This window comes from Indicator indicator, chromosome 20, assembly GCF_027791375.1.
Source record: "Indicator indicator isolate 239-I01 chromosome 20, UM_Iind_1.1, whole genome shotgun sequence".
In the NCBI taxonomy this organism is placed as follows: domain Eukaryota; kingdom Metazoa; phylum Chordata; class Aves; order Piciformes; family Indicatoridae; genus Indicator; species Indicator indicator.
In genome coordinates, this window is record NC_072029.1 from 3,441,196 (window position 1) to 3,467,707 (window position 26,512).

General features: G+C 43.3%; 1 protein-coding gene across 1 annotated transcript in view; it reads right to left on the reverse strand.

The window, feature by feature from the left end:
• The window catches only part of VIPR1 (vasoactive intestinal peptide receptor 1), a 98,904-nt gene that overhangs the window by 29,525 nt on the left and 42,867 nt on the right, over positions 1 to 26,512 (reverse strand). Inside the window, exons 3-5 of the mRNA XM_054389955.1 lie at positions 11,838 to 11,945; positions 3,028 to 3,131; positions 934 to 1,034 (exon numbers count right to left, since the gene is read on the reverse strand). Coding sequence (XP_054245930.1) covers positions 934 to 1,034; positions 3,028 to 3,131; positions 11,838 to 11,945 — 313 coding nt within the window. The remainder of the gene's footprint in view (positions 1 to 933; positions 1,035 to 3,027; positions 3,132 to 11,837; positions 11,946 to 26,512) is intronic.

A 26,512-nucleotide genomic window follows, 5' to 3' on the forward strand; every position in this document is an offset into this window, starting at 1 on the left:
TAACGATAGTCCTAAACAATCCCATTGGAGAGATATCTACCAAAGGAATTAGTTCTGTAAACTATGTTTCTCTCTTTGGGCTTGCTCGCTTCTGCTTGACCTTGGCTGTGTCCTTTGTTTCTGTTGAGTATCCTAACAAAGTAAAGCTCAGGAGTGACCTCATTGCTGTCTACAACTACCTGAAGGGAGGTTGTAGCCAGGAGGTCTCTTCTCCCAGGCAGCCAGCACCAGAACAAGAGGACACAGTCTCAAGCTGCACCAGGGGAGGTTTAGGCTTGAGGTGAGGAGAAAATTCTTCATGAAGAGAGTTGTTAGCTGTTGGAATGTGCTGCCCAGGGAGGTGGTGGAGTCACCATCCCTGGAGGTGTTCAAGAGGGGATAGGACGTGGCACTTGGTGCCATGGTTTAGTAGTCATGAGGTCTTGGGTGACAGGTTGGACTTTGATGATCCCTGAGGTCTTTTCCAACCTTACTGATTCTGTGATTCTGTGAAAGTAACTCTCTGCTCTTTTCTCTTGCCCCTTTGTGTCCAGGGGGGTAAGGAGGGGTGGGGGCAGGGAGTGGAAAGCTATTAGCTCCCCTGCTTTTTGGCCAGGGAGGTTCTTGTGCTGTTTATATATTGTAAATGCCTGTAAAATTTGTAAATCCTGTATATTTTGTACACATTCATTTCATTTCATTGTAGCCTGTGGTTTTGCTTGTAAATACAGCTCCATTCACTTCCAATTGAGCTGCTCTGGCAAATTCAGTGTTGGGGGACCAATTTTCAACCCCACACACAGTGGTACTGCAAGATGGAGGGAATTGCCTCCCTGGTCCGAGAGAAACTTGACAGAACTCTTTTGCATCCATCTGGAATGTTCAGAGCCCCAACTTGAACTATGCCCTTTGAGCCATTGCCTTACTTATGCCTTTTTTTACTGATGGTCTTACCTGAAGAGACATAAAATGATCATAGCAGCAGTGAGAGCAATGAGCGAGAGCGTGTGCCCGATGGTGTAGCCAGTCTTGACCGTGCCGTAGAACGCCGTCTGCTAACATGAAGGGAAGCAAAGGAAAAAGGTCTTCCAAAGAGCTGCAAGCATACATCCCCAAATACACCATCACTAAGCTTTCACTGATTTGCTTGGTGAGACAAGGAAACCATCCTACTTTGTTGTCTTAAAAGAATCTCCAACTCCTTCATCATTTAACATCACATCCGGTAGAGTATATTATTCAAAGACCACCAAGGTGAATAAGAAGAACCTGTCTGGTTGCTGTAGAAGCTTGGATCACTCCAGCAGATTGAGGAGGGTTCTCCTCCCCCTCTGCTCTGCCCTGGTGAGGCCACACCTGGAATATTGCATCCAGTTTTGGGCTCCCCAGTTTAAGAGTGACAGGGATCTACTCAAGAGAGTCCAGCAGAGGGTTACCAGGATGCTGAAGGGACTGGAGCACTGCCTGATGAGGAGAGACTGAGAGTCCTGGGGCTGTTTAGTCTGGAGAAGAGAAGACTGAGAGGGGATTTAATAAATGTCTATAAATATCTGAGGGCTAGGAGTCAAGAGGGAGGGGACAGGCTCTTCTCCATTGCACCCTGTGATAGGACAAGGGACAATGGATATAAACTACAACACAGGAGGTTCCACCTCAACATGAAGAAGAATTTCTTCACTGTGAAGGTCACAGAGCACTGGAACAGGCTGCCCAGACAGGTTGTGGAGTCTCCTTCTCTGAGACTTTCAAGACCCATCTGGATGCGTTCCTGTGTGACCTGCACTAGGTGCTATGGTCCTGCTCTGGCAGGGGGATTGGACTTGATGATCTCCAGAGGTCCTTTCCAACCCTTAACATCCTGTGATCCTGTGAAAACCAGGTTAGAGTTACACAAGGAAAAAGAGTCTGATTTGACACTTGCAGAGACAGCTACATGGTTAGAAACATGTGGACCAAGAATGACTATTGTTCAGTCACACAGAGCACTGACACATTGGCTCTGAGATGATGAGCACAACGAGCTTCACCTTATGAAGGAGATTTGAGGACAGAACTGGTCTGGAAATTGGTTTGGTTTTGAGGAAGGTGTTTTGGCACATAAAAAGTCAAAATGTTTTCACTGAACTCACAGATAGGCTAACTCAGAAATATGTGTTAAGTTGGAAATTAGTTCATGGCTTTTCTCTTTTGACAGCACACTGAGGGAATCTCTGATCATATGGCACCACAGGACTTAAACAGGGAATCCTAAATAAAATAAAGAAGCAAGGCAACAAAACTCCAGCTCTCATAAGGTTCTACAACAACACTCTGAATCAATATATTTTGATTTTCATGTAATGAAAATGAAAATACAAAAGATCAGTTGGTATTTGGACTCTTTTTTTAATCAATGAAAATTTCAAGTTTTTATGAGAATCTAAGTTTGTGAGGGAAATTCATGTCAGGATGTCTGAGTTCTTGCTGTAGACCTAGACTGATTTAGAGGAAAAATTTAGGCAATTTCATCATTCTCTGACTTCTGAGAGCTTCCATTTAATTTCACAGGAGCTTGATAAGAACAATTAGTTAATTGTTCTTATGAATTAGTGGATTCTATACTAAGATTAACTGAGAAGTAGCTCAGTAGTAACCGAGAGCTGATCTCTGGAGGTGTCTATTTTCTTCACCATTTTCAGCCAGAGCCTGTGTGGATGCCTGGAGTAGTCCATCATCCGACCAGAGGGAAGTACACAAGGGAGAAATTCTACCTCACATCTGGCAATGCAACGGCAAAACAACCTCACATTTGCACATCTGTGGCTTTTGAAGGTCAGGTAGGAGAAGGAGTCATTATCACTGCAAAGATCTGGCTGATTTCCTGCCACCCCCCTGAAAATCAAAGGAAGGACTCTCTCTTTGACCAGACATTTGATCTCTGCTTCCAGGGATGCTGAAGAGGATCCTTCCTTCTTGAGTGGGAATGAAGACTTTGATCATGGGAAGGCCATGTGAATCTGATTTTGATCCTTGGTAAATCTTGATGTCTACCCATCCAAGTTTACAAACCTCTTCCCCTGGAGTACTGTTGGAATCATATCCACAAGCTACAGCATATGGTGCAGGGTACACATCTGTCCAGCCCTGGCTTGTACAATTCCTGGTCACATTCCCTGGAAGAAAAGAGAAAAGGAAGATTTAGAAATAAAAGTTGAGCTTGCTGTTGAACAAATGCCTGCTTTTAATTGATTCAAATCATCTGCAGGAGCAGCTGAGGAACTGGGGTTGTTCAGCCTGGAGAAAAGGAAACTCAAGGGAGACCTTCCTTCTTATTGTCTACATCTCCTTGAAAGAAGGTTGCACCAAGGTGTGGGTCAGACTTTTCTTCCAAGTAACAAGGAACAGGCCCAGAAGAAACAGTCTCAGGTTGTGTCAGGGCACACAGGTTGGATATTAGGAAAGATTTATCCCCTAAAGTGTTGCCAAGCCATGGAGCAGGCTGCCTAAGGCAGTGGTGGATTCCCCAAGCCTGAGGGCATTTAAAAGTTGTGTAGCTGTGGTGCTGAGGGACATGGCTTGGTGCTGGACTTGGAATTGCTCCTTTGATGGTTGGAGACAATGATCTTAAGCTTTTTTCCAACCTAAACAATTCTATCACAGTCTCACAGTATATCAGAGGTTGGAAGGGACCTCAAGAGATCATCAGGTCCAACCCCCCTGCCAGAGCAGCATCACTTAGGGTAGTCTGCACAGGAATGCATCCAGGTGGGGTTGGAAAGTCTCCAGAGAAGGAGACTCCACAACCCCGCTGGGGAGCCTGTTCCAGGGCTCTGTCACCCTCACTGGAAAGAAGTTTCTCCTCATGTTGAGGTGAAATCTTCTCTGTTCTAGTTTGAACCCATTGTTCCTTGCCTTATCACTGTGCACCACCGAAACGAGCCTGGCCCCCTCCTCCTGACACCCACCCCTCAGATATTTATAGACATTGATCAGATCCCCTCTCAGTCTTCTCTTCTCAAGAAGAGAAAGCACATATCTTGTAACAGGAAAACTCACATAGTTATTGTTTTGGTTTGTTTGGTAGTTTTTTTTGTTTTTTTTTTTTTTCCTGTGGAAGGTGTTAATGTTATACAGAAGAAATAAAAGGGAGGTGTCAAGGGTTAGGGCTGGGCTGGCCACTAAACCTATTGAGTTGTTAGAACCTATTGTTCCAACTTATTGGGTTGAAAGTTCAGACTTCAAAACCAAGTATATTTGAATACTGAGGTGCTGACAAAGCATCTGCTTTAATGGTACCACAATGTCAGCTCTTCTCAGATCTCTGGTTGTTGGCACTGCACCAAGATTTTTGCATGTGTTATTGTCATATTGGCTTTGTTCCTGGAAAAATGTTCATCTCAACAGAGCAGTGAAGTATTGACAGCTTTCTATTCACCTGCAAGCAGCCAAGACATTAGGTAGGTAAGGTTGGAGGTCTGGAATCTGAACACAATCCTCAAACCCCAGATCTTGCCTGCAAGATGAACCCTGATCAAATGTGACTCTTGGGAAATCTGCTATACTCTTGTTTGAGAACCAAGCACTTCAAAATTTGGCTCTGAGGGGAGAAAGAACAGGTACTGACAACTTGCATTTCCTGTTTTAACATGTATTCTCAAAGGCAGGAAGATTTCCTGGGCTCTTAAGCAAATGAATGCTTAGGGCCTCTAACCAACTGAAAAGAGCCTTAATTAACATAAAGACATCTCCTTCAGCCAAAAGTGAACAAGAAGTTCACATGCCTCTCTGGTACTCTGGCTGTCCTGGTCCTGCACCTGGGACTGCAAGGTGGCTGTCCAGTGCAAGGCATTTTTAACTCTGCTTCCTGTTCCAGATGGATCTCAAATCTACATTGGCCAGGGGCTGTATAGACATTTATCAAGCAAAAGAAGGAGAGAACATGATTCTGACCCTACTGGTGTTACCCTGAAAGGTGTGCAGTCTAAAAGGCCAAGACAGAGGTTTCTCAGACAGAAACACAGTGTGATTGTCCCAGCACCTGCTCTGACCACCAGTCCATACCCTGTCCATCTCATGTGAATCACATCACTGTGGCTTTCATAGAATCATAGAGGGGTTTGGATTGGAAGGGACCTTTAAAAGTCATGCAGTCCACCTCCCCTGCAGTCATCAGGGACACCTTCAACTAGAGCAGGTTTCCTTTGGTGTCATTTATCACACGCCTTCCATCCCTGACCTGAAAGCTGATACAATAAATCAGAAGGAACTAACAGCAGACAAAACTTGCTGCTTAGATGAAGAATTGCATCAGTGGAACTCGAGAGCTTTGCAAACATTTCCAACAATGGGATTCTTTGCACACAGGAATAATAAAACTTCTGCAAACAGGAGCAAATCAATTATGCAGTTATGAGTCATGAAGATATTCAAGCATCACCTCCAGGAATTTCTGACAACTGAGTCATCTGAACATCTTCCTAACCACAGACCATAGACCTGTCTTGCACTGAAATCAGCAGCAGGTTCTTCCCATGACTTAATTCACTTCTTGAATTCACTGTGACACGTGGATTTTGACACTAAAACATGTTCCTGTAATTTGTCTCTACAACCGATCTGCAGCCCATGAAGACTTTGGTGCCCCTGCTCATTTTAACAGCTGCTCCAGAAGCAGTTAAATTTAGCATAGTTTGGTGGGTTGCTGTTCTCCAGGCTTTTTTTTTCTGCAGGGTCATTGTTTGCATTTCATTTTTACCAGGATTCATATCAGGACCATAAGAGATCTCATGCAAAAAAATCAAGGACATGACTGTTCAGTACTTCCTTAGGTTTTTTTTTTTAGGTACTATGTAATTCCAGATATTTCTTGCTCATTACAACAGATCCCATTATCTGAACCTATTTCCTGCTCAAAACTCTATTGGCCATGCCTTCAGCTTTCATAATGCTTCTGATTGCTTGCTTCTTATGCTCAATGAACTAGGGGAGGCTTCTTTCAGCTTAATCTTCTCATTTTTCTCAGCAGTGCATTTGTGAATGGGAGCCTTGTGTGCAGGAGAAACCCTCTTCTGGGTGCTGTCAGGAGCATGGAACAAAATCCCTGGTTTCCATTTCAGGGGTGAACAATCTCTGCAGAAGCACCAGGTGTATGGTCCTATGAGGATGGAATTTTGTTTCTGAGATGCAGAAGCACCAAGTGTAAGGCCCCATGGGGATGGGACATTATGAGATGCTGCTACTGGTGCTGCAGTGACATAGTCCTGCTGATCCACAGTGACTCTGCATATGGCAAAGAGTCACTAGGCAACTAGGCTGAACTGTTCTCACTGCAATGCAAATTCAGTGAAATCTCAGGTGTAAATCAGCTGTCCAGGATCCTCAGACACACAATCATTCTTGAGGTGCAGTTACTTGATTTTGTATCTGAGTCCAGAGCAAAGCATCGCAGGGAGAATATCAGAGTGATCTCAGCACCCCAGGTCTTCCAGTGCTGTCTCCTCTCTTTGCAGGTACCAGGACAAAGGAGTTTAAAGGTGAGGTTTTAAAGGGCACAAGGTGATGACCTTTTCATAAGGCTCCCTGCCAGGCAGGAGGGGATGGATTCACAGAAGAACCAAAACAACAGTGCAGAAATGAAGGGGGAAAAATAATAATTAGTTCTCTGGAGGTGGCAAATAAACTGTGCAAGGGAATCCTTATACAAGGTAAAGCAATTCTAACTACTGCTGGAGAACCAGGATGGGAAAATAAGCAGTCAGCTTTCCCAAAGTGTGCTGTGGTACAAAAGCCACTGCTTACATAAGGGAATTAGAAGTGCAAATATGAGGCTCACCTTTGGCTCATTTATATCAAAGTGTTTATGACACTCGATCCATAACCACTACTGAAAGGCAAAGGGGGAAGCCTCAGACCTGAAATACCAGTTTGGGGGAAGTTTCACTGCAACACTGCCTTAAAAGCTCACACACAGCATGAGGGGTCATAATTCTTCAATCAAATCACCACATTTCCTGGTCCAGCTCTTTTTGCAGGTGCATTGGGAGTTGGTCTCTCCTCCCTAGCATAAGGCAAGGGGCAGCAAGCACAAACTAGAACACAGGAGGTTTCACTTAAAGAAAAAATTCTTCCCTGTGACAGTCCTGGAGCACTGGCCCAGGCTGTCCAAAGAGGCTGTGGAGTCTCCTTCTCTGGAAATATCCCAAACTCACCTAAACATCTTCCTGAGGAACCTGCTCTGGTTGACCATGCTTTAGCAAAGGGCTTGGACTAGATGAGCCTTAGAGGCCCCTTCCAGCTCCTACCATTCTGTGATTCTGTGATGTATTCATGACATGTTGGAAGAGAATTGAGGAGTTAGTGGAACCAAGATAAAAACCACAACATTTTCTTTTTAAAAGGTGTTTGATCTGGGCAGGAGTTAAACACTGAATGAATGAATGAATGAGTGAGAACTGTATTCCAAGCAATTTGTTGCCTATGTCCAGCTCTTAAGGCTTTCCCCCTTTTTAGTTTCCTTTTGCCTCTCATCTGTTTCAAATACACACTTCAGACTCAGAAACACAACTGAAAGTTTGTGCCATAGGTGAAGTTTTACCTCTTTGATCTTAGTGGAAGAAAAACTCTTACTGGCTTTTAATGGGAGCCTGAATTCATACAAAGAGATAGAAGGTCAGCCATTGCTAAGGGCTGTTTGCTTTTTTCTCCCTCTTGCTTCTCTTGCTCTTTTCTGTAATAGCTTCTGTAGGAAAGAGGGAAGATCAGCTGAGTGGCAATCTGTCCTGCTTCTCTGTCATCATATTCCATGGTCAGAAATCGATTTTTTCAAGCAGAAGCTATTAAAGCAATAGCATTTCTTATCATTTACTCTTTTTGAGATGCTGTTCTGTCTACTGGAACATCTCAAATTCCATTTTTATTATTGATCTGTCCCACTGTTACTGGGGAAACACCTGAGACTTTCAGAGGGCTGTAGCTTGCACTAAACTAGATGCTCAAGTAGTTTTATCAGAGAGCAACTTGTGGGGTAGGTCTTGACAAGATGTTTTCCAGGTTTGCTTTATCTGCCTCCGTCATGTTCTCATAAGATCATTCTTTCAGTACAATTCCTGCTTAGTGTTCTTATCCTGTTTAGTGTTTTATGGCTCCATGCCATAGTGCAACCTGTGGCATGGTGTCTTCACATCACATAGTGGACACAACTTCCAGGTTCTTCATATCTTCTTTTCCACATCCCTCAGTCTGCAGCTACCATTGCCACATCTCTGGGGCTTCAAAGCCTACTGCACCCTGGATTGGGGGAAATTCTCCATTTCCCCTTATCTTACAGGATCATAGCATGGCTTGGGTTGGAAGGGACTTTTAAAGGTCATCTAGCCCAGCCTCCCCACAGTCAGCAGGGACATCTGCAACCAGAGCAGGTTGCTCAGAGCCCTGTCCAGAAGTGCAATGTGCAGACATTACATTTCTAAGTCAATCTTTAACACATACAGATAATTCCACTCTTTGTAACATCACACATGCCCCTTAATCAGGCACCTTCTGTAAAATATATTTGCTTTCTCATACTACAAGCAGAACTATCAAACTTCAGGATAAATGTCTCATTAGATCTCTGGATATTGCAATCATAATATACCAGGAAATATTCACAAGAAAAAAACCCAACCAACCAACCAACACAGTTCTGGATAAGTGGAGGCACAGCAACCCCACAAGTCCTGGGCTTTTGGGTTTTGTAGAGGCCACATCAGCCATCCACAGGTCTGTGCTTGGCTGTGTGTTTCTACCATCAGGCAAGGTGCAAAAGTGATGGAGATGAACAAAACAAGTGAGGGGATTAAGACACTGCATTAGAGAATGGAGGGGAACCAGAAGCTCACTGCAAGGGGAGATGACCTCCAGAGGTCCCTTCCAACCCAACCCATTCTATGAACTTGTGCAGTAAGGGTGGGAAGAGAGAGCCAAAGCTGCAGTGATATCTAGTAACAGTCCTGGTCTTGTTTCAATGTACTTGACCAAGATTGAAGGATTTTGAGTTAAACTATGCAAAAGCATGCACATATTGGTGTGTTTAGTGCTACCCTCATGCAGAAGGGCAGGATCCAGATAGCTCTGCTCTAGATGGCTTAAAAATAGGAATCTATCCAAATTAATGATGAGTTCAGTCCTTGCAGCCAGTAGGACCACCAAGCACAAGGAAGGAGAGTAGGAAAGAGAAGTAAAACACACTCATGAGGGAGGAAAAAGGAGATCAGAAGTAGATTTAAAACACTAGAGGAAAAAAAAAAGGAGTTTGGCAAGCCTGAAACTCAGAAGGCTCTTATCTCACTTGGTGGGATTCCAGAGCTTGGTTATTCCCATCTCTGCCCCCTCAAGTCAACTAACCTCATGATCAAAGCTGCAAACAATGTCAGTGTTAAATGTTACTGTTTAACTTGTGCATGATGGACAACTGGCTTTTGGAGAAACCACAGGAAGACAATCCCTCTCACAAAGGTCATCTTCCATGTACTGAAGGAAAGCTGGAACACTCTGGTCAAGGGCTAGCAAGCAATGCCAAAACTATTTTCATCTGTCTCCTGCACGTGGTACTGACAAACGTCAAGGAATAATGAAAATCTTCCAGATCTGTGAATGGCATAAAAATTTAATGTCAAATGACATCACGACTGTACTAGGCATTTTAAGGTTTCTAAATGCCCTGAGATATTTTATCCTTCATTTACCATGAGACAGGATATTAGTCATTTGAAGAGTATATTTTCCATTAGGCAGGAAAATTACATTAACTGTTTGTGTCCCAGTATTTCACCTTTTTTTTACCCCTGCTCTAAATACATAACAAAGATTTTCCTTTGCTCACAATTTGCTATAAGCTTTCATGCTCCTGCAGAGGGATCAAAAAGTAAGACATAAACATTGACCAGGTGAATGATTTCCTTGAAACCTCTTCAATGATACTCACTGCTACAAAGGAAGAGCTGCTTCACAAACTTTAATGGCATTAATTTAGCAACAAATCCTATAAAACCAGAGCCAATCTCCCTCTCCATTTAGGATCATATCTGCTTTCTACCTTTGAACATGACTGCATGAAGTGCACAGATCAGAGAAAATCAAAGATGTTGCTTCTGGTTTGGAAATGACATTGGTTTCTCTGTTCACAGAAGGAGGTGCCTCACATGTATGCTCTGCAAAGGTGAGATTCACATGTGCTGTGAGACCCTCACACCCGCCAGAGACACTCTACCATCATTTGACTGTCAATGGAGACAAATATGGGGTTTATCTGCACCCTGGATTTTGGGAAATTCTCCATTTTCCCTTATCTTACAGGATCATAAAATCATAGAATGGTTTGGGTTGGAAAGGACCTTTAAGAGTCATCTAGTCCAAACCCCAGGGACATCTGCAACTAGAGCCCCAAACAACCTGACCTGGAATGGTTCCAGGGATGTGGCATCTACCACCTCTCTGGGCAACCTGGGCTGGTGTTTCACCATCCTTAGTGTAAAATAAGCTAAACATCTGCATCTATAGATCACATATGTAATGATATATCATTATGATCAAATACATATAATGCCACTGCTCTGCCCTCACTGGATGAAGAAAAACTTCTTAGAGAGCTTTTTTGTCTTCCTATTTAACTAACTCTGCCCAGTCTCTAAAACCCAGTGAGCAAATGTGGTGCTCAGGAAAGGAGAGGCCACAAAGCACCAACAGCAGGAAATTATTCCACATGGCTGGACCAAGGCACAGGGGGCTTGTCCTGCAAGATGTGATATTGCAGCAGCTTCTGCCTGCTTCCCCTGGGTGTGGATGCATCAGCAGTGAACTACTGGGGAGTTTTGGAAAGCAGAAGGTTGCAGAAACAGGATAGGATTCTGGGAGTTTCGAGTTTCCCTCCTAGGTCTGCAGAGTTTTGGTGTGGCCTTGGTCAAGTCATGCAATCAGTGTGTGCTGGTTAATCAGTGCAGTGCTCTGACCTGGGAAACAATACTGTATCCTTATTCCTATTCATAATCTATCATGTGTGGTTGGAATGCAAGGCTGGGAAAAGGGGAGACTTATCAGCTCAGTGCCTAATCTCCAGTGCAGAAGTGCTGAATTCTCTGTGGCACTCTGCAGGGCTCCTACAATAAAAATGGTAAATAATGACTATAAACTACCAGGATACAAAGAATCCTGCTGCTGCACAGCCCTTGAGACCTGAGTTTTAAATTAAAGCTTCCCAGAACATCCTGAAGAGTGAGTTAAGCCACTTTCTCCATTAACCTTCCCTGTCTATTACTTTTCAGGTTAATTTCTTGGCCTGTGGCCAAATTTGTCATTTCAGCAGAAAAATACTTTGTTGCCTACAGTTTCAGCTTGTTTATTTTATGTCAGAGACTTAATTAATTGTAGTGCTAAACTGTTCAACAAACATACTGTTACACAGCCTGATCCAATTTCCCCTGCACAACATCCATATTATTGGATTTCACCAAGAGCCATTTTTGCATCCCAGTAACAGAATGATGGGTTTGGAAGGGACCTGTGGAGATAATCTAGTCCAAGCCCCCTGCCAAAGCAAGGCCACCCACAGCATGTCCTGGATCATGTCCAGGAAGGTTTGGAATACCTGCAGAGAAGGAGACTCCACACCATCAAACCTATGGATCCAGAAGAAAACTTGGTGCTTCAAGAGGGATAGGGAGGGGATATCCCTCCCCTTCAAGAGGGATAGGGAGGATGTTCTAACAGTATGAGCATTTCTGTAGGGCTTGGAAACCTCCTTTACCATGTGGAAAGAGTTTGTTTCTCTTGATTACACCAAGAAGCTTCCCCTGTGGTGTGATGGTAAAGCCCACACAAACGAGCTGCCTGGTTTTGCTTACCCAGAAAAGTGGTGAGGAATCTGAAGTACTTCGGGCATGGCCGGACCACAACTTCTCCCACCTCAGCCTCAGGCCAGCATGTGATGTTGTCCCATTGCCTTCTGCAACCTGGAGGAAAGAGAAAAGCAGATGGTAGGACAAGCACTTGTGGTATCTACTGGATGGAGCAGAGGGACCAGGGCAGAGCAGCTCTGCAAGGTATGGAGGCACCTTTGGGAAGGAAAGGCACAGAAATGCTTTCCTTTATTCATGCAGCTTTCATCTACCCCAGTCTCTTAAATTCAGCCCTTCTGGTGTCTGTAATTTTCCAGAAATCAGAACAGAAATAACAGCAGAGTGGTGCAAGAAGCAGGCAAATCAATGTTAATAGAGGAGAGTGTCTTTTTTTCAGGCCAAAAAAAAAGAAATATCTGATTAAATATCTCTCTTCCTTGACCTTATCTCTCCCTGTGGCATTAAAAGACCTGTTCTGAACATGCAAGACATGGTGCCTGTCCTTCTCTGCTTCCCTTAAACTTCTGTTGCCAGGTGATATGCCCAGCAGGAAGGGGACACTGATGACAGTCAGGGGGTCAGGAGCTAAATCCCGCCCCCAAAAGCAGTTTCTCTCCTTAGAAAGAGAGAAGTTGCAAAACATTGCTGGAGGTTGTCACCAGGAGATGCATCCAGAGACCTATAGAAGGGTGGTGCAAAGTGGCACTCTCCCAGCCATCCAAGTCAGGAATGAAGATATCACCATGGGAGCTAACTTCAGGGTGAAAATGTAAGATTTTGTTAAAATTAAGCATTTCTGAAGATTTTTCTTAATAAAAATATCCTGGAAAAAAAAATTTGCATGTCCTTCCTACAGAGTGACAGTATTTTGTTCTGATTTTGCCCTTTTATTTCTGCTTTCTCAAAAGACATTAATGACACCACATACATGTTGCACTGCTGATTAGTGTAACATCAGCACTGAGCCCCAAAAGAGGTGGCAGACCTGAATTAAAAAAAAAAAAAACAACACAAAAACCCAACAACAACAAAGAAAAAAAAAAACAACAAAAAAACCCCAAAATCGGATGTGGTTTGGCCTCAACATAGAATTATAGAATCACAGAATGGTTTGGGATGACCTTAAAGATCATCTAGTTCCTACTTCCCTGCCATGGACACCTTCCACTAAACCCACAAGGCCTCGAACCCCTCCAGGGAGTGGACATCCATGACCTCCCTGGGCAACCTGTTCCAGTGTCTCACCACCCTCACTGTCAAGAATTTCTTCTTAACATCCAGTCTAAACCTCCCTTCTTCCAGCTCAAAGCCATCCCCCCTCATCCTATCACTACAAGCCCTTGTAAAAAGTTCTTCCCCAGCTTTCTTGTAGCCCTTTTCAGGTACTGAAAAACCACTGTAAGGTCTTCCTGGAGCCTTCTCCAGGCTGAACAGAACCAACTCTGACATTCAGTTCCCATAGGGGATGTGCTGCAGCTTTCTGACATGTTCCATATTTTGGAGTTCTTAGTAGCATGCTGAAGACATGATTTTTTTTTTGTTTCCCCTGTTAGATTTCTAGCAGCCAGACACTAGCAGCTGCTGCCTGGGTTAGATAGATGGGTTGTCATCAGAGCTCACTTTTTCATAGCACCTCTGTTCTTGGTTATTTGTAATGCCCCATTAGGCTGCAACACTTCCCTAAATGTGACTAACACATTGCTGTTCAGGTCAACAGCCTAGCAAAAGAAACCAGAATTAAAAGAAAGCTTGGAGAAAATACTTCTCATGTGCAAGCAAAGGGAACTGGGAAAACCACTGTCAAGGAAAACTATTGCCAAGGAAAACCACTGCCAAGCTGCATTTCTTGGCAATTCTATCCCAACCTGTAAGTCCTCCTTCAAATCATCTTTTACTACTTGAGCTAAGGAAATGGCTGGTGTCCTCATCTGGTCAGAATGAGGAAGCATGCTGTCTCAGATCCACAAAGAGAGCACACTACATGCTTTGGAGCTAAGAGAACCCCACCCCTCAGCTCACTTTCAAAATTATTTTCCAGGTTTTTCCTTCCTTCTCTCAGGAGCAACCACAACTTTTCAAACCAAGGCCTGAGATGATGGGATGGTTTGAAACTGCCTTTTTAGTTTTTCTTTGCAAAGTTCAAGCAGAGAAAGCTGAAGAATGTAAATAAGTCACTATTGGGTGTAAGAAAGCAAAATAATGATTGTTCTAAATACTTCCATTGGATAGAGAGAAATGTTTAAGAACCACTACTCAAAACAAAGAGGGACAGTTGGGGTCTGAGCTCTCAGCTTCCTTGCTGGGCTGTTTGGCTGCTGCTGCTGCTGCTGCTTCTCTTCTGGCTGAAGATAACACACTGACCTTGGTGAGCTAAGTTAACAGCTTCTCTGCTTCTATCTCTCTGCTTTTTGCCAGTGGGATCTGTGAGGGGAGGCCCCTTGGGAGGTCCTCTCAGGGGAAGCAAAGGGAGCTTGATTGTGCTTTTCTGTTGATTGTATATATTTGTAAATGTTGTGAATTGTGTCTATTTGTACATATCCATTGCATTTCATCATAGATTGTACAGTTTGCTTGTAAATACAGCTTTCATTTGCTTTCCAGATTGAGCTAGCCTGGTTATTGTCGGTGGGGGGGCACGGATTTCAGCTCTCACACTGGTACAGGTGAGTTTATCAGAGCCTGAAAACCAGCAGCATAACCGATGGTATCATCTTCATGTACCCTCTCCTGTAGTGCTCATTAAAATTCACTCCTCAGGTTTCTATTTTCATGTGCAAAGCTCACTTTCCACCACATCAAACTTATCTGCCACCAAACAGCCAAGCAGCTCCAAAAGTATTAAGATATGAGATAATCTGCCCATGGGAAAAAAAACCCAGATGATTCCATGACAGAATTTCTCACGGAATCATAGAACTGTGGAGATTGGAAGAGACCTTTAAGACCATCAAGTCCAACAGCTCTCCTAGAGCTCACAATCCTACCACTGCTGCTAAGAATCAATGAATCAACCAGGTTGGAAGAGACCTCCAAGATTACCAAGTCCAACTGATCACCCAACCCTATCTAATCAACCAGACTATGGCACTGAGTGCCTCATCCAGGCTTTTCTTAAACACCTCCAGGGAAGTCAACCCCACTAGCTCCCTGGGCAGCCCATTCCAATGGGCATTCACTCTTTCTGGGAAGAACTTCTTTCTAAGATCAAGCCTAAACTTCCCCCTGTGCAGCTTGAGATTGTGTCCTCTTGTTCTGTTGCTGGTTGCCTGGGAGAAGAGACCAACCCCCCACCCTGGCTACAACCTCCTTTCAGGTACTTGTAGAGAGCAGTAAGGTCTCCCCTGAGCCTCCTCTTCGAAGCTACTACCATTAAACAGCCCTAAGCACCACATCCATGTGTCACTAGGTGACTCCACCACCTCAGGGGCAGTCCATTCCCATGCCTGAAAATTCACAATCCATAATGTTCTCCTTCACTGACTTCAATAAATTCTAGTGTGCCCATTACCTCAGGACAGGTTATAATGCAAACCAAAACACAAGGTGATGGTATCAGATGGGCTTTTTAAATGCCCTGTCAATTAGGCACTTTGAGAAGTTTTGTCATCTGTATCTTCTTCTGGCAGTGTTTTTTGCCATCGCTATGCATGGAAAGAGGTTTAAGTGCTCAGTTTTGCAACAAGAGCTCTCTTTGGTTAAAATACAGAGAAGACACACAAGAGTGGCCTTGCAAGGCACATAAAGTGGGTCTTGGAAAAGTGTTGCCTCTGTAACCACCTGCCTATTAGCTCTTCCAACATCACTCTTCCCCACAGACGTGCTGACAATATTTGCACAGCTTCCTGGAAGGGTCCAGGTTTTAAAGGTGGGATTCATATCCCTGTGTTTCTGCATCTAAAAGTCAGATGTGTAAATATAAAAAAGTCAGTGGAAAACACAGCTCTGGCTGGTGGGTGTTCTAGAGTTCAGAAGGTGAATCCTTCCTTGGAGGTCTTTTCCAAAGATGAGAAGGGGGCTTGCATGAATTGTCACATAATTAGTGTAATTGCTAGCAGCCAACTCTTGTTCTTGAAGTGGGCTTCTGAAGTCTTGCTCAAGGAATGGGCTGGAGGCTGTTGGCCACATGCTGGAGCTCAGATCTTTTTATCCAGCAGCTCAGCCTCTCGTTCTCTGCAAGACAAATGCTCCAAGTGCAAGCTCAGCCTTAGCTGGGCTTTGAAGAGCCCTCCTCTAAGAGCTCCTGACTCAGACCAACTGGCTGAAGACCACTAACACAGTCCAGGCTGCACTTGGTTAGGAAATCCCACCACAGACAGTAACCTTTTCCACTGTCCCCACTGAATGTGACTCAGAGCTCAGGCCCTCATTTCTTCTCCCTTTAAAAGGTTAATAAACAGAAAACAGGTCAATCATCAGTGCTTTGCAGAACTGGCAGACTAGAGCACAAACCCCATTTGTTTGAGTCACATCTGCACTTCCAGCAACATGCAGCCAAGGCTTATCTAGGAAGCAGCAGAGAATAACTTTCCTTCATGAATAAACATGACCTCCAGAGCTCTGGCATGGCTCTGGGATGTGACTAGGTGTGGCTGAGGAGAGGAATGAATGCCAGTGGCTGGTGCCAGGTGCTCTTTTAACCCTGGTGAACTCCTAGTTCAGAAAAATCACCTTTGAGCACATCTCTCGTTCCCACCAAATTCTGCCCAATGAACGAGGTCACTCCTGGTCTCTTCTGAAGGATGTTCTCACACAAGACTTTGGCTGTCTGAATTCATGTTTAGATGTAAAGATATCCATTTGATGCCTGGGGTAATCTTGGGATCTCTGCATGCCTCTCATTACCCATTGGGAGATAACAGCAAGGCAAAGGCACAGCTTGATAAAGCCAAGCTGAGCTATCACTGAGTACCATCGGAGGCTGTTGTGCTTGTAATGGAAACTCATTTCCTCTCCAATTTGAAATTGGCAGCCAGTTTCCAATCTCTCTGGAGTTAGAACTGTAAATAGCTACAGGGTGACATTCATTTTCTCACTGCAAAGCTCATGTAGAAGTGCAGCCCAGGTGCTCACCTGTGGTTTGTCCAGTTGGGTCTCCTTACAGCTAATGATCACTGCATCAAACTTCTTGACCCAGCTGAGCACTAAGCTTTTGCCTGACTGGAGAGACTAGACTCCAAAAGATGGTCCCTGCAACAGTCTGCTAACTCAGTTCCAGACAGGCAGTTTGAATTCAGTCATGGTAGAGGTTAGGAAAACACATCATGAACCTTGGGTCACTAGTACTGCCACAGACTCCAAAGAATAGAGACTTCCTAAATCAGGGATAATCTTGTATTTAAATCTTGAAAGTTTTATGCAATAACAAAAAAACAAACAAACAAGCAAACAAACAAAAGAATTGTAGAATGTCTTGAGCTGGAAGGTTCTTTTGAAGGTCAAAGACCTTTGATAGTTTCTTCTTCTTCCATAAAACTTAGACATTTAATGCAGTATGATGTTGCTTCTGAAGTTTTTCAAATTCACAACCTCCAGGACCAAAGGGTTGCACAGTTTAAGTGCCCACTGAAAGACAAAATGCATCCTTTTGTGAATTCACTTGGAACCTGCTCATTGTTAGTTTCATTAGGAACTGCCTAGATCTTTTCCAAAGACAGAAATATTCACAATCTAACCATAATATCCCTTGACCTGGGGAGAAAAAACAAAATCCTCTTTCACATCCCTCCTCAGGCATCTCTTTTTCAAGCTGAAGTGTTGTGGCCTATTTCATTTCTTCAAGCATGGAAGCAGTTTCCTATCATTTCTCCCTTGTATCTTTTTGTGGGTTGAATTCTACCCTGTCCTGCCCCGGACTTGCAGAGCATGGGTTTTACCATATTTTTCTGGGACAGATTTGGTTTGACCAGGGCTAGCTTGGCTCCAAGGTTTCACTAAATGAATCCTCCCACACTTCCCTGAAAATTCAACCCCTTTCCTCCTGGATTCACTGCTCTGCCCTCCCCCAACTCCAGCCCCACTCACTTGAGCATCCTCTCTCAGCTCCATCACCTTTGTGCTTTTATCAACACTGACAGCATGCTCTGCAGCAAACCCTCAGAACCTCCCTTTCAACTTTCTATGGCTTTGCATTTAATTTGGCTATTTTTTGCCTGTCATGCTGCCTGCTATAACTCCAGCACAGCAGGCAGGATGTAACAGAGAAACCACTTAGCTGAAGGAAAACCACAATCCTGCCAGGGCATGCAACACCCCAGCACTGTAGCATTTCCTTTTCAACACCGATGTGCTCTTTGTGGGGCACTGATTCTCCTTTATTCATCCCTCAGTGAGGGATCTGCAGTCCAAATTTGCAGAAAATCACAGAATTATAGAATGTCTTAGGTTGGAAGGGACCTCTGTATGTCATGTAGTCTACCCCTCTTCCAGTGAGCAGGTTGCTCAGACCCTCAAACAACCTGGCCTGGAGTGCTGCCAGGGATGAGGCTTCTTGGGCAACCACAGAAAGCAAAAAGGATCCCCAGACTGAGGGGAAAAGGGTTTTCCACGGATTTTGCCACAATATCCATGGCAAGACAGAAACTGATTTCATTTTCCCCACTCTGTGTACAAGCTGGAGAGTGTTAGGAATACCACTACCTGCTGCAAGCCCCTGGGCTTTACTTCTGCAGAAGTTGTCCAAGCAACTTCTCCAACAGGAGCTATTACAGCTATTAAAAGACATTTTTCTTCATAAGGGTTTGCAGAAATTGGACTCGAAGACCTAAGAAAGAAACCTCACCTTAAAGCCCCCAGACTGAGTCATTGTAAACAGCATGAAAGAAATCACCAGAGTCTATTTCTGGAGGATTATTTGTAAGCATGAAAATCCTATGAGTTTTTCCATCATTAACATCTACCAGGAAACAAGTTGAAAATAAATAAACACACACGTTTTAATCTTTCAGCCTTTCTTTAAGCAACAGACTAAACAAACACTTGACTTTTTTTTTTTTTGTTTTCATCCCTCCAGATCACTATAAACCAAATTTGTGAGCTGAGCCCTCTGCTTAATCCCAGAGCATGTAAACCAAAACAAAAGGTCCAAGATTTAAGGCAAAGATTTCCGAAGCAGGCTGCCAAAACCATAACTTATCTCCTCACCAGCATCTAAACAAGTGGTAGATCTCTAGTGTTCTGACATGGAACATGCTTAAAGGAGGATTAGAGGGGTTCCTCATTACTCACTCAAGCACTCCTGGTCTTCCAGAAGTTGTACAGAACTGGTACTTAGAGAGAACCAGAGGATGAGTTTAAGTACCTACTATTCCCATATGGCTTTTCCTATGTTGGGACTACCAGACAGCAATTAATAGTGAAGATGACTATGCTCAACCCTAGCAATGTTTTGTTGACTCTTAAGGAGGCAAGTGACCACTCTGGTAATGTAAGATCTAAAATGGGACTCTCTCAAGCTGTAGGTCCTTCATACCTCACTATCTTGCCTAGCAGAAGGAGACTGGGATATTGCAAAGAGAAAAATATTCGAGGTTTTGTGGGTCTGCTCAATAAAAAAGGCCAAGCAAGGACAAGGAGATGAGTACAGCAGCTCTCACTGATGGCTCACAGGGGACTTGTCCTCTAAATGTTGGAAACTAAATGTTGGAAAGTTGAGGACAAGTCCCCTGAGCACTTGAGCCATCAGGGAGAGCTGCTGCACCTTTCCAACATTTAGTCCCATCTGCATGGATTCCTTGACTTGCTTAAGTGGCAACCTGAATGGCAGCATCAAGTTGAGAGTCCAGGAGATGTGGCCAGCCTACTGAAGTGCAAATTCTCCAACTGACCAACTCTTGGCTAGCTCACTGAAGGCAAACAGGCAAGTGATAGGCCCCTTTGGATGTGTCTTCATGGACTTCATGGCACTTAGTGCCATGGTCTAGTTGATTGCTTAGGGCTGGGTGATAGGTTGGACTGGATGATCTTGGAGGTCTCTTCCAACCTGGTTGATTCTATGTACACTATGACTGCAAGTGTTCAATAAGCTGTGGTGTGAGCTCTCCTACAGGTTATGGCATGATTAAGAGGAATCTTACCCTGTTGCTACTTTAAAGGATCACCCTCTGCCTTCAAAACCAAATGAGGTGCTTTGCAGTGGAAAAAGGCTTTATGCCAATGCTGTGTTGCTCTTCTTCATGGTAAATATTAGGCTAAGATGTGACTCCTCACTTTTAAAAAGAAGGGGTAAAATGTAAGTTTCATCTGCAAACTGGAAGCCACAGACCTGCAACTCTAAAGTCACTAAAGTCCTTCCACAAAGTTGGAGAGATCTTTCCCATGTAAAATCTTCATGATCTGGCTCTTGCTTATTAAATGTGCTGGAGTTTGTGCTGGAAATGTTCTTATTGTCCATTGCAGAAGCAGGGAAGGTTGTGCTGAAGCCCTGTACCTCAGCTCTGTAGGAAGGGACCAGAAAGCTTTGATTTCACTTGGAAGCATATTTAATGGTTAGAAGGAAAGAAGAAGAAGAAGAAAAAAAGCTAAACTCAGGAGACATCAATAATTTAAAAGCTTTTCATAACAGAAACCCTACTTCAGGCTAGTGGATGTAAAGCGTGGTACCTCTGACCTCAGCTTTGCATGCTCCCTGCAATTTCACATTCCTATGCTAAAAGGTCTGGAGATCAAGAAACAAAGCCACTTGGATTACAGAAAGTTCAGTGCAGAGGAAAATCAGCTGCAGCACTGGCTGCAGCAGGTTTTGGATCTTGGCCACATACTGTAATGGGAATTTGACATAATTTATGGAATGTGCAATGCTTTCAAATGCACTTATCCGAGATAAAAAGGGGGGGATACCATCACAAAAATGCTCTGATAGAGTCAGGAGGAAAAGAAAAATAAAAAAATATGAGGAAACAGAGATTTCTTCATCTGACAGGATGTAAGGGAGACAAATACATGTTTTCATCAGGAACAAAAGCTCTGCATTGAAGGATTTCATCTGAGCGATTGTGCAGAGCTTTGAAAATGCTTTGAATTTCCTGTCCATTGGTCTGCAGCAATGGCATTTTCTCCTTATTTTTTAAAGCCTTGGCATAACTAAGGCTGTGTGCATTTATATTTTATCCCATGCTAAGAAAAAAAAGTAACTGAAAGGCCTGATGGCATTTAAAGATGTCGTATATTCTCCAAACCAAAATGCCTACCAAAATGCCTTCTTCAGCACAAGACTTGGGTCCATTAAATGGCCACTAATCCCAACAAGCCACCAGACAGCTGTTCCCAAGGCACATAAACACTGCTGTTGGTTAGAAGGCTTGCAGTCAGGACATGTCAGCAGCAGGCAAAACACAAGCAAAACCTCCACCCCCATAGCATCTCATAGCAGAAATGAAATGTTGTAACATCTCAGCTTGTGATTCTATTTGTAGATAGGTGAAGTCAAGGCAAAAATCAGCTCTTAGCTCTAACAGGGAAAAATGAAAGTGCTGTGTACAATCATAGAATTGTTAGGGTTGGAAGGGACCTCAAGGATCATCCAGTTCCAACCCCCCTGCCATGGGCAGGGACACCTCACACTGCATCAGGTTGCTCAGAGCCACATCCAGCCTGGCTGCAAAAACCTTCAGGGATGAGGCTTCCACCACCTCCCTGGGCAACCTGTTCCAGTGTCTCACCACCCTCACGGTGAAAAACTTCCTAACATCCAATTTGAATCTCCCCATTTCTGGAGAGCTGCTGATAACCAGACTGTCACACTGGTCCAACTAACACATCATCTATCACAGGAGGTCTTATGCAACTGTAAGGTGAGAATTCACCTGAACTTTTGCAAGAAAGGAACTATTAATTATTTCTTATCTTACAGCATTATAAACAGATGGTGATGAATAAACAGACTCCTAAATTAAACTTCATTAATGTTTTTCCAGCTTGACTTTTAATTTCCATATGTTTGCTGCTTCTCCTCCCATCCAACACGCCTTGACTACTTCAAGGAGAACTGACAAAGAACCCCAAGCTCCAAATTTGGCTTTTCAAGCCAGCCTCCACTCCAGGCCTGGGGAACAGCAAAAGCAGTAATTGGAGTTTAAACAACATGGGCCCTTTCCCACCTAGATTTCATTGCATGTGGCAATGATGATTATGAGCTTCCAGGACTCAGCTCTATTGTCCACAGGTGCCAAGCGTGGCCAAGTTTAGCAGATGTGAACAAGCACTGAGAGGGAGACTGGCATTATTTCCTTTCATGTTTTCCATTTTTCTGACTTTTTGATTTGGTTTCAGATTCTGCTTTCGAGGCAGACAGGTCTAGATGGCAAAAATAAAGTGTGCTGCTGAAGTACTTGAGGTATGAGAAGCAGCTTGATTGTAGCAGCACCTTGGTAGCTATTGGCAATTTCCACTGACACAGAAAATAATCTCAGCTATCTCCACGCTGTTGAATTGTGGAGAACAGACAGGCAAAATGCTGGTCTGATTCTGTGAGATGCTGACAGCCTCTGGCTGTGAAGTTCTGAGCTTGTTTCACTCAAATTTAACTTCAAGGATATCACATTCCAATTGAATCAAAGGCCTTCCCTTTTGGAGAAAAAGTCCTGAGAAATGATAAAGTGATGGAAGTTCAACAAAGGAAAATGCAAAATCCTGCAGCTGGGAAGTCGTAATGTCTTAAACTTGTACCATAGGGAGAGCAGCTCTGGAGAGAAGGTCCTGGTGGACACCAAGTTGACCAAGAGCCAGAAGCGTGCCCTTGCCACAAAGGTGAATGCTGTCCTAGGCTGAATTAGGACAAGTGTGGCCAGCAGGTCAAGGTCTGGTATCAGGAGTCTTCTGTGGTCTAGAGATCTTCTCTCTCTGGTCTTGAATATTTTCTCTCAGACTCAAACTTCTATGCAACTAAAATAAACTCCAAAACTGAGCCATGATCCCTGTGCCCAAGTGCTGCCTAATATTTCCACCACTCTCCTGAAGACTTTTTACCATATGATACCATGCTTCCCAGACAGAAGTATGGTCTCCACAGCTGCTCATTCCACTCAAATGTTAAGTCACAGCACTTTGTTCAACTGCCGCCTCTAAATGACTCTCCTGCTTGTGAAAGAATATCTGATTGCAGAGAAAATTGATTATCAGTAACAGATTAAACAGGTAAGGAGCGGAGTCAACCAACCTAGACCTGATTGCTTTCCTTGTTTTTTTTTTTTTTTTTAAAGAAGACATAAACAAATAAATAAATAAATAAATAAACCCAAGAAGGTTAGGTTATTTTGTTTTATTTGGATGCTTTCAGGTTAAGCTGAACTGTTTGTGAACTACAGCCATGGAGAGGTGAAGCTTTCTTAAATACAAAGCAAAAAAAGCCCCAAAGCTCTCTGTGCTCCAGGAGCACATAAAAAAAAAATACATAAGAAAAGCATGTGGAAGCCAGCAAGAAGCAGCACAGTGGTGAGACCTGCCTGGCAGCAAGCCTTTAGGATGTCAGCCACACTTCACCTAGAGGTTTGCCACCATCTGTGAGTCTGGAAAGCAAAAGCCCTTCGGTCATCCTCTCCTCCTTGGGAGAATTTCCCTACTGCTGCTAACTATATTGCCAGCTAAGCCATCCCTGTATTGCATACAGATGTCCTGGCTGAAAAATGTATCTGCAGTAAAAGTTTGGTTTCTGGTGGGGCTGGGATTACTTTCTTCACATCTGAAAGACATTGATAAGCATTTTCAAAGTAATGCAGAGAACTGAGGAATTCTGTTTGTTATAAGCTCCCAAAACTACTAAGTGCCTTAGGGAACTCCAGGCTAAGGAATTGCCTTATTGATTTGTTTTATATTGCAGTGATGGGAGATGCCACCAGAGAAGCAGCCTTGTACAGCTAGAGAGCAAAGGGAAAGGGAAAGAAGACAACAGCCCAGGCAGCTACCAGGCAGCTTGTCATCTGCTATCACAGGTATCCAAATATCTCACTTAAATCACCTCTCTTTCAGTTTAAAACTGCTGCTCCTTGTCCTAGCTTTACGTTCCTTGACAAAGTGTCCATCACCATTGTTCCCACATGCTGCTTATAAGGTGTCCCTGGAGCCTTCTCTTCTCCAGGCTGAACAACTCCAATGCTCTCAGCCTGTCCTCACAGGGAAGGTGCTCCAGTCCTCTGATCATCCTCTGGATCCATTCAGGTAGGTCCATGTCTCTTTTAAACTGGGATGCCCCCAGGCCAAATGCAGTACTTCATTTGGCCAAAGACCCTGCAAGCCAGCAAACACCAGGAGAGGAATCATTTGCAAAGTCTAAGTATTTCCAACAGATCTGATCTACACTCTAAGAATCCCCTTACATTAAGCAAAGACCTTGTCAACAGGCAAAACAACCTGAACATGATCCATCACATCCTAACAGAGATGCCTACCTGTGGCCAGAATACATTGGAGCTACCTACAATCAAATGAAATTCCTCACCAAAAGTCATTCCCATTCAATGATTACGTGGTGTGTGAAACAAACCACTTAGTCTTGAGTTTAATGGCAAAGAATCCACTTCTGTATTGAATCCCAATTGTCACTTCACATTTTCATGTTACTTCAGCACAGAGGTCAAAGGGTGAGGGGCAGAGGACTGCAAGGGCAGAGGACCGCAAGGGCAGAGCTGCTGGTGAAACCCAATCCTGTGCCGCAATACGCAACTGCATCCTACACACCCTTACACAAACCAGGCAAGCTCTGCCATGAGGTCAATAAAACACTCCTTCCTGCAGACTTCCAGAAAGGCTGTTCAGTATCCTAACAAACTTCCTTTAAGTCCAGACTTTGATCTCACAGCTGTTTGACTCTTCTCTGTACACACTACCAGCTTCAACCGCTTTCCGCTGCTGTTTTCTCCCCTTCTCATGCTGGAAAGTTAACCTCTCCTCATCAGAGGTGGTCATGGTTTTGTCTCCCCTGTGTTCCTGCTAAAGACTCCTCAGATGCAGGTAATTTCATGGATACTGATCCACACTCCTCAGAGTGAATATAGAGACTCCCATCCTCCTATTAATAAACAGCAGTCCTATGGTCCAGGATGGGTGACCCCAGGACCAGCAAATGGCATCTGATAGCAGCACTGAAAATCCAGAGGCTTAATTGGAAAAGAAAGCATTGATTTCACCCACAGATATACACTCACCAGAAGGAATGGGTGTTCCAAGAAAACAAAACAGCATTAAGACAAACATTTATTGTTCACCAGTGGAAATCTACCTTCTTATCCCAAGCTGGTGATCAATCTCAGCACCACCCTCAGGTGTTAATAACTGACTAATCTCTCTGACACATCAAATTACATCGGTGATTAAGCCCCTCTGATCAATACAATTGATAATGGCTCCTAAACAAAGCTTTATTTCCAGCCTGTACCCAAAGAGTGCATTTCCTTATTTCCACTCATTTAATTAGAAAGGAAAACAAAATGGTTGTTAACCCTCAAGTGATTTTCTTTTTGCTAAAAGGAATGTGCAGAAGGCAACACACCTACCTGGCCATAAATCAAGGTGTTACACACTGCAAATGGCAGGGAAGCCCAATTGTTTTTCTCCAGGGAACAGAACTGTGCTAAAATGATATTTTTCCTGGGAATTTCGTTAGAGTTTTTTTTCCTTCTCAGTAATACTCAGATTCAAAGTCATCACCAGAGTCACTGAGGCCTTAAACAACCTCAGGTTGTGTCAGAGGAGGTTTGAGTTGGCTACTAGGGAAAATTTCTTTTCTGAAAGTGTTGTCAAGCCCTGGAACAGGCTGCCCAGGTTAAGTGGTGGAGTCACCATCCTTGGAGATGTTTAAAAGATGTGGAGATGTGATGCTGAGGAACATGGTTTAGTGGTGGGCTTGGCATTGTTAGGTTTACAGATGAACTTGATGTCCTCGAAGGTCTTTTCCAACCTAAATGATTCTGTGATCCTGTGATTCATATGATCTCACATCATCACCTAGAGAAGATTTCTCCCCAATAAACCTCTATCTTATTCCTACTGTCAAAGTTCAAAGTTTTTTTCTTTGCAGCTATGCTACATTTATTGAGTTATGGAGCCCTACCCCAGAAAACAATCTTTTGCAACCTACTTGTGTTCACACACTGTGCCTTGAACACTGCAAGGGGGAAACAAAGGCACTTTGCAGTTACTTGTGCACACCACTTCCAAAAAAGACTTCTCCAAAAGAGGAGTCAGCTACAGTCACCCATTTGAGAGATGCTGCTTTCTTTCTTTTTTTTTTTCTTTCTTTCTTTCTTTCTTTCTTTCTTTCTTTCTTTCTTTCTTTCTTTCTTTCTTTCTTTCTTTCTTTCTTTCTTTCTTTCTTTCTTTCTTTCTTTCTTTCTTTCTTTCTTTCTTTCTTTCTTTCTTTCTTTCTTTCTTTCTTTCTTTCTTTCTTTCTTTCTTTCTCTTTCTTTCTTTCTTTCTTTCTTTCCTTTCTTTCTTTCTTTCTTTCTTTCTTTCTTTCTTTCTTTCTTTCTTTCTTTCTTTCTTTCTTTCTTTCTTTCTTTCTTTCTTTCTTTCTTTCTTTCTTTCTTTCTTTCTTTCTTTCTTTCTTTCTTTCTTTCTTTCTTTCTTTCTTTCTTTCTTTCTTTCTTTCTTTCTTTCTTTCTTTCTTTCTTTCTTTCTTTCTTTCTTTTCTTTCTTTCTTTCTTTCTTTCTTTCTTTCTTTCTTTCTTTCTTTCTTTCTTTCTTTCTTTCTT